Here is a 13,654-nt window from a genome sequence, read left to right on the forward strand (position 1 = left end):
GGTCATGTGATCGAGTGATCACATGGCCGTGGGGTCCTGATCTGCCGAGGGGGGACTGCCCGGGCAGACAGGCAACCCCCCTGGACCTGGTGGAGCACTGATCGCCGCCGTGGGACCGACGGCGATCAGGTAAGTAGCCCCAGACCGTTATGACGGTTCAGGACCGTCAGCGGTCCAAACGCACGTTTTACCGCTGACGGTCCTGAAAGGGTTAAGGACCGCTGACGGTTCAGGACCGTCAGCGGTAAAACGTGCGTTTGGACCGCTGACGGTCCTGAACCGTCATAACGGTTTTGGGCAACTTACCTGATCGCCGTCGGTCCCACGGCAGCGATCAGCTCTCCTCCCGGTCCAGGGGGACTGCCTGTCTGCCCGGGCAGTCCCCCCTCGGCAGATCAGGACCCCACGGCCATGTGATCACTCGATCACATGACCGCAATAGGTGTCTGTGTATCTGCCTGCAGGGGGACTGTCTGTGCTGACAGGCAGTCTCCCTGCAAGTGTAAAATCATAAAATAAAGTTAAAAAAAAAACAATCAGTGTAAAAAAAAATATAGTATGTATGTATGTATGTATGTATGTATGTATGTATATATATATATATATATATATATATATATATATATATATATGATATATATACATGTATTATATCTATATATACCTATATATAATATATGTATATATATCATATATATAATGTCATACTAAGTGTATTTTTTTATTTATATATACGTATATTAATATAAAAATACACTTATATTTAAATTACACACGAATATATACAATATATATAATAACTATATATATGGTATATATATATTATTATAAAATACAAATAATATGTTAATAAAAATAAATAACAAAAAATAAAAATAATTTTTAATAATAAAAAAAATTATATATATATATATGCAATTTTATTCTAACAGTATTTTGATATTGATATATATATATTTATATCAAAATACACTTAGAATGGAATGATATATATATCTATGTATATATAAATAAATAAAAATAATACGAAATACACATATGTCCACATACATAATTACATAAATAATTTCATAAATATACACGTAGACGTCAAATATATAAATATGTATATATTAAAATTATACGTGCATATTTATGTAATATTTTTACCTAATTAAGTAATTTTAATGATTGCAATTCGAGGGACCTGCCTGCCAACCCAGGCCGAAAGTCCAGATAATTTAATTTGCTAGCACTGTGTTTAACCCTGTAACTTTCTATGACACCCTAAATCCTGTACATGGGGGTACTGTTTTACTCGGGAGACTTTGCTGAACACAAATATTAGTGTTTCAAAACAGTAAAACATATCACAGCGATGATATTGTCAGTGAAAGTGAAGTTTTTAGCATTTTTCACACACAAACAGCACTTTCACTGAGGATATTATTGCTGTGATATATTTTACTGTTCTGATACACTCATATTTGTGTTCAGCGAAGTCTCCTGAGTATAACAGTACCCCACATGTAGATGTTTTATAGTGTTTGTGAAAGTTACAGGGTCAAATATAAGGCTTGATTTTACTTTTTTTTTTTTATTGAAATTTGTCAGATTGGTTAGGTTGCCTTTGAGAGCGTATGGTAGCCAAGGAATGAGAATTAGCCCCATGATGGCATACCATTTGCAAAAGAAGACAACCCAAGGTATTGCAAATGGGGTATGTTCAGCCTTTTTTAGTAGCCACCTAGTCACAAACACTGGCCAAAGTTAGCGTTTTTTGCATTTTTAACACACAAACAAATATAAATGCTAACTTTGGCCAGTGTTTGTGACTAGGTGGCTACTAAAAAAGACTGGACATACCCCATTTTGAATACCCTGGGTTGTCTACTTTAAAAAAATATGTACATGTTAGGTGTGTTTCGGGCATTTATGACAGATAACGGTGTTACAATGTCACTATTGATACAATTAAAATATGTATATATTGAAACAGCAATTTCCTACTTGTATTTATAGGCCTATAACTTGCAAAAAAAAGCAATAAAGCATGTAAACACTGGGTGTTTTTAAACTCGGGACAAAATTTTGAATCAATTTAGCAGTTTTTTTCATTAGCTTTTGTAGATAAGTAAAAGATTTTTCAAGTAAAAGTCCAAAAACATGTTTTTTTTTTACATTTTTCACCATTTTTTTTAATTTTTTTTTTAATACAATATATGACATAATACAAATAATGGTATGTAAAGAAAGCCCTTCTCGTCGTGAAAAAAACCAATATATAACTTGTATGGGAACCGTAAATGAGAGAGCGGAAAATTACAGCTAAACACAAACACCACAAAAGTGTTAAAACTGCTCTGGTCCTTAACGTACAAACATCGCAAAAACAGGCCGGTCCTTAAGGGGTTAAAATAAATTTGCTCTTTTGTTTACTTTGAAGCCCTAGGAGCGTGAGAATGTCCAGTGTCAGGCAACTTATTTAAAAAAAAAAAAAAAAAAAATATTACTGTACTCTGCTCAACTTCAGTTTCTATGAAAACTGAAGTTTGTTTTTTTGCGGCCCACATAAACTTAAACCTTGTTTATTTGGCCCGTGTGAGTCTTTGAGTTTGACATGCTTGCTGTAGGTGCTCTGTACTCCGTTTTGTAATCTGAAAACAATCTCAAACATACATACAATGGTGTTAAGCAGTTCTGTGTACATACACGTCTCCTATTACTGAAAATGATACAAACTGAAACAAACAATGCTTTAAAGATTTCATAATCTGCCAGTGTAATGTTCTCAAAAAAATCTATCACAGATGAAGTTTGACAATTAATTCACTGGTATATGCTGATATGTTTACCCTATCACTGCAACAAGTATCTAGTGGGCCATAATATCACATGTATGTATTTTGTGGTATAATTTTTGGGAATATTGGTTTAATACGGGCATGTTCAGGGTATATATTGTTTACATTCTCTGTGTTTGTACTGCATCTTTCTGGTTTAGAAAATATATATTTTAAACATAAATATAGAATTATTTATATACTCCATGGCACTTTACAGTGGTTTCAAGCAATGTATAATTTAATTTATCATGACATCTCTTGGTAAAGCAGCTTAATTAGCAAAAAAAATAATTATTTATTTTTTTGTCACATTTTATTTCTGGTTAATATTTTATTACTCCTTTTCTGTACAATGATAAATGTGTTCCCCTTTTTTTACAGGACAAAAATGAAGATGCGCTGAAAGATTGCACTAAAGGTAATTCCCCCTCCTCCCTATGTTTATTTTGGGAATTACACAGCAATTTGACTTAACAAATACAAATTATTGATTAGTAGCTCCACAGCTGATTTTGCTGAAAGTAATGCATAACAGCATCTATGTTTAAAGGAACATTCCAAGCATCCAAACCACAACAGCCTGCTGTAGAAATCATGGTGTCATTAATGTCCTGGCTCTCTCCCACAGTAATTTGTCAAGCTGTTTTTAGTCCCACTGAGTAAGCACAGCCACTATCATTTGTTGTTACCAGCCCACTCCTGCATTGCCCATGGTTTTCTCTGTTGAGATGACCAGGTTTTTCTTCAGGAAAGGATGTGTTTCCATGGATCTGGGAGCCAGTTGCGTTGTTGTTACAGCATAGCTAAATGGTTTAACTACTTACCGTGGAACTTCACGCGGACATTCCTGGCACCATAACCACTACAGCAGCCTTTAGTAGTTATAGTGCTTGCGGTGTTCTTTCTAACGAGACAAATCAGTTTGGAGTTCATATACTTCATATAATATACATTTAAAAAAAAAAAAATCTTTTTGCCAATCCAAGACTATTGTTTGCATTCATGCTGTACATATCTAGTAAAACCTTCTAAATCAGATATTTGTGGGATGTAAATTATGATGCACTTGGCTTTCTACTAGTAAATGTGCAACTAATGCTCAGCACACAACGATGTGATTGCTTTATTCATAAAAAAAAAGAATGAGACTACTTGCTCAAAAATAAGCCATTGATGAAAAGAAAACTATAATGAAAAAAATACAACTTATTATATAGGAATAATTATTACCTTATTTTATATACACAGTGCTAAACAGTTTATTTATTTTACTCTAACATGAGTATGGCCTGGTATAGAGTAGGATTGCGGGTTGTCAGAGACTTACCTTTTATGAAATGAAAATGTATCCATACATTGTATTTGTCAAATTAATTCGAAACCTAAATATTTACATTGCCCTTGTGTTTATTTTAAGCTAGTGGGGTACCTCTTCGTCAATTTAAAGCTGTCAGACTAAAGCTGTTGATTTGCAAACAGATTTTGTTTTGTGCAATGAGGCTGTTGATCTAAGCATATTATTTTCTACCTTTGAAAGGCAGGACTTCAACTTTACAATTCGAAACAATGAATACACACCACATTGACACTAGTAATAATCAGTTCTACAGGAGCAGTGCATTTTTAAAGTAAGATTGTATAATGTTAATGAAAACTGCTTTCCATTTTACTCTCTAAGATTGTGTTGAAATTTGTATCTATCACAGCAATTGAGCTAAATCCCGATTATATTCGTGCTTTGCTCCGGAGGGCAGAGTTATATGAGAAGACTGACAAACTGGATGAAGCCCTGGCTGATTATAAATCTGTTATGGAAAGAGATTCATCTTGCACTCAGGCCAGAGAAGCCTGCATGGTAATATGTTATTTCTTGTGGTCATGTCATCTAGATTTGCTTTGATATTCTAGTATTATCCAATATAAAAATGTTGTGTCCTTCTCCGCTAGACTAGTTTAATAAAGACCTCTGGTAGGTCGAAACATTGCTGCTTTGTCACTTTTGATCCAATAAACCTGCCTGTGGTTTCAACACTCTGAGTGCCTGGCGGGTATTTCCTCTTGCCTTCTCCGCTAGGCAAGCTTTAGAATTGCCACTGCCAGCCTTGAGGAGATACATATACACTCATCAATGGCTAGTGGAGAGTGGTCATTTTGAGCCCTGGTACTATCATTACATACTTTAAGTGCTTATCCTGACTGCTTGATAAAATTAGCAAATAAATCTAAGTAGGTATACACACAGGGGGATTACAAGACTAGATGATACTTCCTACAGGATTTAATTTAACAATTGTAGCACTTTTCTAAAAAAAAAAAAAAAAAAAAACACTAAAAAATACTGTGTAAAACAGCCTATTATTTTACAATCTAAAGGATTGTGGCAGAATTAAATAATTATTAATGGTTTAGATTAAGGAGAATGTTAACACCTCACTGAGTGATGCTGGTGTAGGTTTTTGCTACATTTGTTTAGTTGGTGCAAGGGCGATCTCTCATTACAATAGGCGTCAGTTGAGCTAGAACTCACTGATGTCAAAAGCAGTCAATGTTGTTATTGGAACAAGTTCACTCTGCTTTTGTTCTACTCAAGTTCATAACCAGTTGGGAAACATCTCTGTGCACTTTATGCCCAGCTACAATGGAATATTGTGATCTAAGTACATATAGTTATTATTCCTGCATTAATCCTGGATATCTAAGTTTGACTAAATATATTAGCTACTTGGCCAATGAAGTGCTTGAAATTAGGCCTGTATTTGAAGATTGCCTGACTAGCCTATTTTTTCACTTTAAATTCACTTTGAATTCTCAATAATCCTGCTTGATTTAATAACTAAGGAATTCATCACACCCATGTGCCACGAAACCATTTTGGATTTGCCTATAGTTGTTACTGATCACTTATTTAAACCAACCGTCAAATGGTTACTCATTCCTCTAGGACCCAAGTTTGTTTCATTTAATGGAAATCGCATATATTGGTAGTGATTTAAAACCGTGCTAACTCCAATAATCTTGTACCCATCTCATGTCACTCTTCCTTTAAATCCTCCTCTCATACTGCCCTCTGGAATGTACGCTCTGTTTTCAGTGTTACTAAATCCACTGCTGTGCGCAACCTTTTCATCTTTCGTTCCCTATACTTACTAGCCTTAACAGAAACATGGCTCCCTCCCTCTGACACCGCTACCCCTGCCTCTGTATCCTTTGGTGGTCTTCAATTTTCCCACAACCCAAGACACTCTGAAAGCAGAGGTGGTGATGTAGGGTTCCTGCTCTCGCCTCACTGCTCCTTTAAACCTCTCCCCACCCCTCCTTCCCTCTCTTTCTCCTCATTTGAATTTCATTCTGTTCGCCTCTTCAAACCTATCTCTGCTAACATTGCCGTTATCTATCGTTCCCATCTCCTCTTCCTTGACCACTTTGCTGCTTGGCTTCCCTACTTCCTCTCCTCTAATATTCCACCCCTAATTCTTGGGGACTTCAACATTCTCCTTAACCCACCCTTTTCCTCAGTATCCTCAAAACTGCTTTTAATGACCTCCTCCCTTGGGGTATCACAGTAGCTGGCAATACCCCTTGATCTTATTTTCTCTCAGGAATGTACAATCTCTAATCTCTGCAACACTCCATTTCCTCACTCAGATCACCACCTCTTACTGATTATCAGACTGGCTGATATTCAGAATTTTCAGCAAGATTGTTATCGGCCTATAAAAATACAGATAATGCAGACCAGGGCCGCCATCAGGGCATGACAACAGAGACAGGGTGTCATGGTCCTGGGGGGCTCACAGCACACTCTTACTTGCCTTCCCAGCAGCTCCCTTCAGCTCCCCTGTCTTAATATCACAAGTCCCACTGGTTACCACGGGAGCTGCTGGGAAGGGAAGTAAGTGTTGCTGGGCCACCTCTGCAGAGTTCATGCCACCAGACCACCAGGGAATGCCATTTCCTCCCTCCCTGGCCAGGTAAGAAGCAGGGAGGGGGGACCAAAACAAAATGTTGAAAAATTAAATATAAAAAAAATAAATGTTAATGCCATATCCATTCCATTTTACACACATTACATACCTACACAAGCACTCACTGCATTTACTACACACACACACACACACACACACACTGCATTCATTATATACACACACATTACTATCTACCTGAAAGTTCACAGATTATCAGTATCTGCTCTAAAGAAAAATCAATATCGGTCGATCCCTACATCTTATCATTGGCTCTCAATAGCCCCCTTCCCCATCATCCTCAACCTAACTCCCTTCAACTAAGAAAAAATTGAATTCTATTGACCACCAGAAGCTATCAGCTAATATTGATTCCCAACTTCTATCCATCCCTACTGTCTCCTGTCCCACGCTGGCTAGCTCCTCATATACACTACCCTCACTTCTGCCCTGGACGCTGCAGCCCTACTCCAAACATGCACCTTGAGGAGAACACGCCCCCAACCGTGGCACACTAAATCAACACGCTACCTGCAGAGATGCTCCCGCTCTGCTGAACGCTGCTGGAGGAAGTCACGCACCCAGTCGAACTTCCTCCTCTACAAATTCATGTTGCGTTCATACAGCACAGCCCTTGCTCTTGCCAAACAGTCATACTTTTCCTCCCTCATTAGCTCATGCTCCCGCAATCCCAGGCGTCTTTTTAATACCTTTACTCCCTTCTTTGCCCTGCTGTGGCCACACCCCAAACTAACCTTACAGCCGATGGCTTTGTATGCTACTTTACCGACCAGATTGAACAGCTAAGGAAAGAATTCTTACCACCTTGCCCCTCTCTTTCTCAACCACACCTAGGTCATGCCTTTCCTACCCTTCAGATTTTCTCCCAGGCTACTGAAGCTGCGCTTCTCCTTTCCTCTCACCCCACCACTTGCCCACTTGATCCTGTCCCGTCTCACCTCATAAGGTCTCTCACCTCGTCTTGTGCTTTCCTTAACACACATCTTTAACTGCTTTCTCTCTTCTGGTGTTGTCCCCGCTGACTTTAAACATGCCGCTGTAGTACTTATCCTGAAGAAAACGTCTCTTGAGCCGTCCTCCCCCTCTAACTATCATCCATATCCCTGCTCCCTTTTTCCTCAAAGCTTCTGGAAAGACCTGTCGTCACCCGTCTGACTTGCTTCCTCAATTCCAACTCTCCTTGACCCTCTTCAGTCTGGCTTCCACCCCCTCCACTCTACTGAGACTGCTCTTATTAAAGTCACTAACGACCTAATCACCGCTAAAACCAAAGGGCACTACTCTATACTAATTCTTCTTGACCTCTCTGCTGCCTTTGACACGGTTGACCATGTTCTCCTTCTCCAGACTCTTCAATAACTCGTTCTGTGACACTGTCCGCTCTTGGTTTTCCTCCTATCTCTCCCAATGCTCATTCAGTGTCTCCTTTTCTAATGATACCTCCTCCCTTCGTCCTGTCTCTGTTGGAGTCCCCCAAGACTCTGTACTTGGTCCCCTTCTATTTTCTCTTTATACTGCCTCTCTTGGCAAACTTATAACTTCATTCCAATACCACCTGTACACTGGTGACACTCAGAAATACCTCTCCTCCCCGGACCTCTCCCCTGCTGTCCTGCAACGTGTCACTGCTTGCCTTTCTTCTATCCCTGATTGGATGTCCTCCTGCTTTTTGGAACTCAATCTCTCTAAAACTGAACTCCTTGTCTTTCCTCCTACTAATACTGATCCCCCTCTTTCGCGCTCCCTTCAAGTGAGTAGTACCCACATCGGTACTTCCTTGCAAGCGTGCTGTCTTGGCGTTATACTTGATTCTGGCCTCACATCCAGTCTGTTACCAAATCCTGTAGATTCCACCTTAAAAATATAGCTCGCATCCGCCCCTTTCTTACACAAGATGCTACTAAGGAGCTTGTCCTTGCTCTAGTGATCTCTCGCATGAATTATTGTAACCCTCTCCTAATTGGTCTTCCCAAAAGCCGTATTGCCCTGCTACAGTCTGTAATGAATGCTGCAGCTTTTCCTCTCCTGTCGCTCCTCTCACCCAGGAGTTCTCAACCTTGTCCTCAAGGACCCCCTACCAGTCCAGGGTTTAGGGATTACCTGGGTGTGTCTAATGTGTTTAGAAAAAAAGGAAGAAAAAAAAAACACCTTAGAGTCTGTGTTTTTTTCCCCTTTTTCTAAACACCTTAGACACACCCAGGTAATCCCCAAATCCTGGACTGGTAGGGGATCCTGAGGACTGGGTTGAGAACCCGTCTCACACCTCTCCCTTTGTCAGTCCTTACATTGGCTTCCTGTATCCTATAGGAGTCAATTCAAGGTATTAATCCTCACCTATAAAGCACTTACCAAAGATATATTTTTTTTGTATGCCATAGTTCTAAAATACATGGAAACCTCTGCTGTATATATAAAAAAAAAAAAAAATATTGGTAAAGTGTGAAATTGTATTGTTTTTCAGCGCTTACCCAAGCAAATTGAAGAAAGAAATGAAAAATTAAAAGACGAAATGCTTAGTAAGTACCTCTTTTCTTCCTGTAGAGAAACTTCTTTCCACTACTAGGTATTGGTCAGGATAGCATTATTTCTTTTTTTTTACTCTGGTTTTTCATTGAGATACTTCCATTGGAAGCTTCACCTTGCACAGGGAGGTTTCTGTCTGCTAACATCTTATTTGCACGAATTGCACTTCTGGTTTGTGTACACACATTTTGTTTTACCTACAGATACTTGCATACGACAGGACATATTCTCTTACTTGCCGATCCAGCTGCAAAATTATTTTCACATTTCGTAAGCAGCCATTATTTCATTTAAGGTCCCTCCCCCTCTCTAACCAAAAAATATTTAATCATTTAAAAAAGTTTATCCAAAAATATTTAATCCATGCCATTATTGCCTTTACATCCGGAACAAGAGTTAGACACAATTGATAGTGAATATGAATTTTGACGTTTATTACTAGGTGATAACCATTTTCTTGGCAAAATCCAGTGCAGTGCTCAGAATTACACTAAACAAAATTATAAACGCAACACTTTGAGTTCAGCTCATGAAGAATAAGGGCAAAAACAAAAGATCTCTGTACACAAAAGGCCTATTTCTCTCAAATATTGTTTACAAATCTGTCTAAATCTGTGTCAGTAAGCACTTCTCCTTTGCCGAGATAATCCATCCACCTCACAGGTGTGGCATATCAAGATGCTGATTAGGCAACATGATTATTGCACAGGTGTGCCTTAGGCTGGCCATAATAAAAGGCCACTCTAAAATGTGCAGTTGTACTGTATGGGGGGAGGGGGGATGACCACCATTTGCCTCACACAGTCCAACAAATCTTCTACGCATAGGGTTGATCAGGTTGTTGATTGTGGCCTGTGGAATGTTGGTCCACTCCTCTTCAATGGCTGTGCAAAGTTGCTGGATATTGTCAGGACCTGGAAAAATCTGTCGTATAAGATGATCCAGAGCATCCCAAACATGCTAAATGGGTGACATGTCCGGTGAGTATGCTGGCCATGCAGGAACTGGGATGTTTTCAGCTTCCAGGAATTGTGTACATATCCTTGCAACATGGGGCCGTGCATTATCATGCTGCAACATGAGGTGATGGTTGTGGATCAAGGGCACAACAATGTGCCTCAGGATCTTGTCACGTTATCTCTGTGCATTCAAAATGCCATCAATAAAATGCACAGTGTTGTCCATACCATAACCCCACCGCCACCATGGGCCACTCAATCCACGTTGACATCAGCAAACAGCTCACCCACACAAAGTCATACAAGCTGTCTGCCATCTGCCCTCTACAGTGAAAACCGGGATTCATCCGTCAAGAGAACTTCTCTCCTAAGTACCAGACTCCATCGAATGTGAGAATTTGCCCACTCAAGTTGGTTACGACGATGAACTGCAGTCATGTCGAGACCCCGATGAGGACGATGAGCATGCAGATGAGCTTCCCTGATACGGTTTCTGATAGTTTGTGCAGAAATTATTTGGTTATGTAAACCGATTGTTGCAGCAACTGTCCGGGTGGCTGGTCTCAGACGATCTTGGAGGTGAAGATGCTGGATGTGGAGGTTGTGGGCTCGTGTGGTTACACGTGGTGTGCGGTTGGGATGCCGGTTGGATGTACTGCCAAATTCTCTGAAACTCCTTTTGGAGATGGCTTATGGTAGGACATTCCTGCAGTTAGCGTGCCAATTGCATGCTCCCTCAAAACTTGCGACATCTGTGCCATTGTGCTGTGTGATAAAACTGCACATTTTAGAGTGGCCTTTTATTGTGGCCAGCCTAAGGCACACCTGTGCAATAATCATGTTGTGTAATCAGCATCTTGATATGCCACACCTGTGAGGTGGATGGAGTATCTCGGCAAAGAAGTGCTCACTAACACAGATTTAGACAGATTTGTGAACAATATTTGAGAGAAATAGGCCTTTCGTGTACATAGAAAAGTCTTAGATCTTTGAGTTCAGCTCATGAAAAATGGTGGCAAAAACAAGTGTTGCGTTTATAATTTTGTTCAGTGTATAATATTTATATTTTTACACTAGTATGCGTTGGCTGTCACCAGATATCTGAATGTTCTTGTTGGCAGTGTGCAAACGTGTACTAATTCCTGATGGTCAGACATTATAAATGATTTTGCATGGGATACAGCTCCACATCAGACGCCCATCTAAGCCCTCAATGGTTTAAAACACTGGAAGGAAAAATTCAGGAAAGAGGCATTTCTTTTCTCTTTCAGCTAGATCTAAAGCTGCTATTCTGTAAAGTTGAGACTGCAAAAAAGCTGAATTGAAAACCTTTTTGTGAAAAAAAAAAAAAAAAAGGTTTGGATATTTTAGCCTAATATTTTAGATTGTCTTGTCATTTCCAATCAGATTAAGGAACCCTAAAATGTATCCAGAAAAATAAAAATTGGATACCTATGTTTTTTTTTTTCCCTTTTCGTTTTGCTGCCACTAGTGTCAACAGGGTGCTTTGAACAGGCTTTTGTTCAGTGTTTTAGCCATTGTTACGAGAAAAGACAAGACTATTACCTTTTACTTTACTAGATATACAAGTGTTTGAAAAAATAACTATTGTTAGCCAGAATGTTAAGGGATAACTTTAATTCCTTTGTTCCTAGGTAAACTAAAGGATTTGGGGAACTTGGTCCTAAGGCCTTTTGGCTTGTCTACAGAAAACTTTCAAGTCAAACAGGATGATACAAGTGGCTCTTACTCTATCAACTTTGTGCAAAACCCAAATAATAACCGATGACGAAGAAGCTACTGTTTGAATTATCAATGTTACATTTTACTTTTCTCTGGGTCCTTTGAGTTCCATGGATTTGCTGCTTCAAAGAATGTGCCATCAGATATTTGACCCTTTTAAAATGGAAAGTTACATTGGTTTGAAGTGTACTTTTGATTTGTTTACACGACTTGCTTGACTCTGTTTGATTTAACTGATCAGGCCTCTAAATGGTTTTCCTTTTTAAAATAAAATCTTCAGTAGAGTTTTGTGAGGAGAGCCGGCTTCAGCAATAAAGCTGTTATTTCGCTGTAGCAATCTAATCCATTGGCCTTTAACTTTTTTTGCGAGTGAAATATTTTGAGCATGTCATTCTTTTTACCTGACTGCCAGGCGACTTCTTGTAACTGTAGAAATGTCAGCTCTGTCGATTTTTTTTTTTTTTTTTTTTACAGTTGATTTTGTGTTAGCAGTATTAGTATTCTCTTCACACTTCAGTATGTAGGAATAAATTGAAAGAAAACAAACAAAACAGCCTCTCAACCTTTCCAGAGCGCTAATTTTTCTTTTACAAAACCTAGCATACTGCAGCTTTCAAACTTCTGACACCTAGATGGAGTATGGACAAGAAGGTCAATCTATATAGTAAATATCAATAAATTAACTGGAATTCTCACGTTTTCTTCATCCTCCATGCAGATACGTTCTACTCCCTTAACTCTCTGACCACATTCTCATCTATCCTTCTATGCTTTTAGTTTTGTTTTAAATGTATTTTTTCTCTTTACACATAATCATGCTCCAAACCAGTAAAAATCTTTTGTTTTTGTTTTTCTTTTTCTTTTATCTACTGTAAAAATATTGGTAAAGAAAATTTTGAGTTATAGGAGACCTTTTCAGTTGAATACGTTTTTGAGCAGGGGCTGGATGCTTGAAAATGTATCTTCGCAAGGTGCAGGGCTCCGTAAGTATTCAGAATTAGAATAACCTTGACTACAACTGACTACATAACCCAAATGTTTCAAAAATTAAAGACCTGATCAATTAATTTTTACGTAAAAGGACAAATTTTGAAGTACAAGGAAAACCACTTTCAGGACAACACTGGAAAGTAGAAAATATTCCTTGTAAAATAGCTTTGTGTAATCTGAAAAACAAAATTGTGACTTGTAACAAACATATTGCCTTTCAAAGCATGAATTACACAATAAATATTCACCATAGTGTTTATTGATGCCTTCTAGCTGTTTGTAGACTGTCTTCTTTGTGTACTAATTGTAGCAATATTCTTATATTTAGTGAGTTTTTTTTTTTTTATTAAACATCAACATTGTAGAGAAATGGAATATGAATTGAAACGTGTAGGCTAATTTTTTGGAAAAAATATATAGAACTAGCTTTAGTCACAATTTGTTACTTTTTTGTAGTAAATATATGCAGTTCAGTTTAAAATTCACTCGAAACTTCGGTTTAGTGAATAAATGCTTGAAAATGTAGCTAACGTTGAATCCATTCAATAACTAACTGGGGGAGATTTGGTAAGGTTAGTATGATGACACAGACAAAAAAAAACACTGACTGCATTTTGATGTTCTTGATTAA

The 13,654-nt window shown here is 38.4% G+C and overlaps 1 protein-coding gene across 1 annotated transcript in view; it reads left to right on the forward strand.

Annotated features, from left to right (window-relative positions):
- TTC1 (tetratricopeptide repeat domain 1) overlaps positions 1 to 12,402 on the forward strand; it is a 28,734-nt gene extending 16,332 nt beyond the window's left edge. Inside the window, exons 4-7 of the mRNA XM_063445353.1 lie at positions 3,207 to 3,243; positions 4,532 to 4,680; positions 9,270 to 9,324; positions 11,946 to 12,402. Coding sequence (XP_063301423.1) covers positions 3,207 to 3,243; positions 4,532 to 4,680; positions 9,270 to 9,324; positions 11,946 to 12,079 — 375 coding nt within the window. The 3' untranslated portion in view covers positions 12,080 to 12,402. The remainder of the gene's footprint in view (positions 1 to 3,206; positions 3,244 to 4,531; positions 4,681 to 9,269; positions 9,325 to 11,945) is intronic.
- Positions 12,403 to 13,654: the final 1,252 nt, after the last annotated feature.

Source organism: Pelobates fuscus, chromosome 3 (assembly GCF_036172605.1).
Source record: "Pelobates fuscus isolate aPelFus1 chromosome 3, aPelFus1.pri, whole genome shotgun sequence".
NCBI lineage: Eukaryota > Metazoa > Chordata > Amphibia > Anura > Pelobatidae > Pelobates > Pelobates fuscus.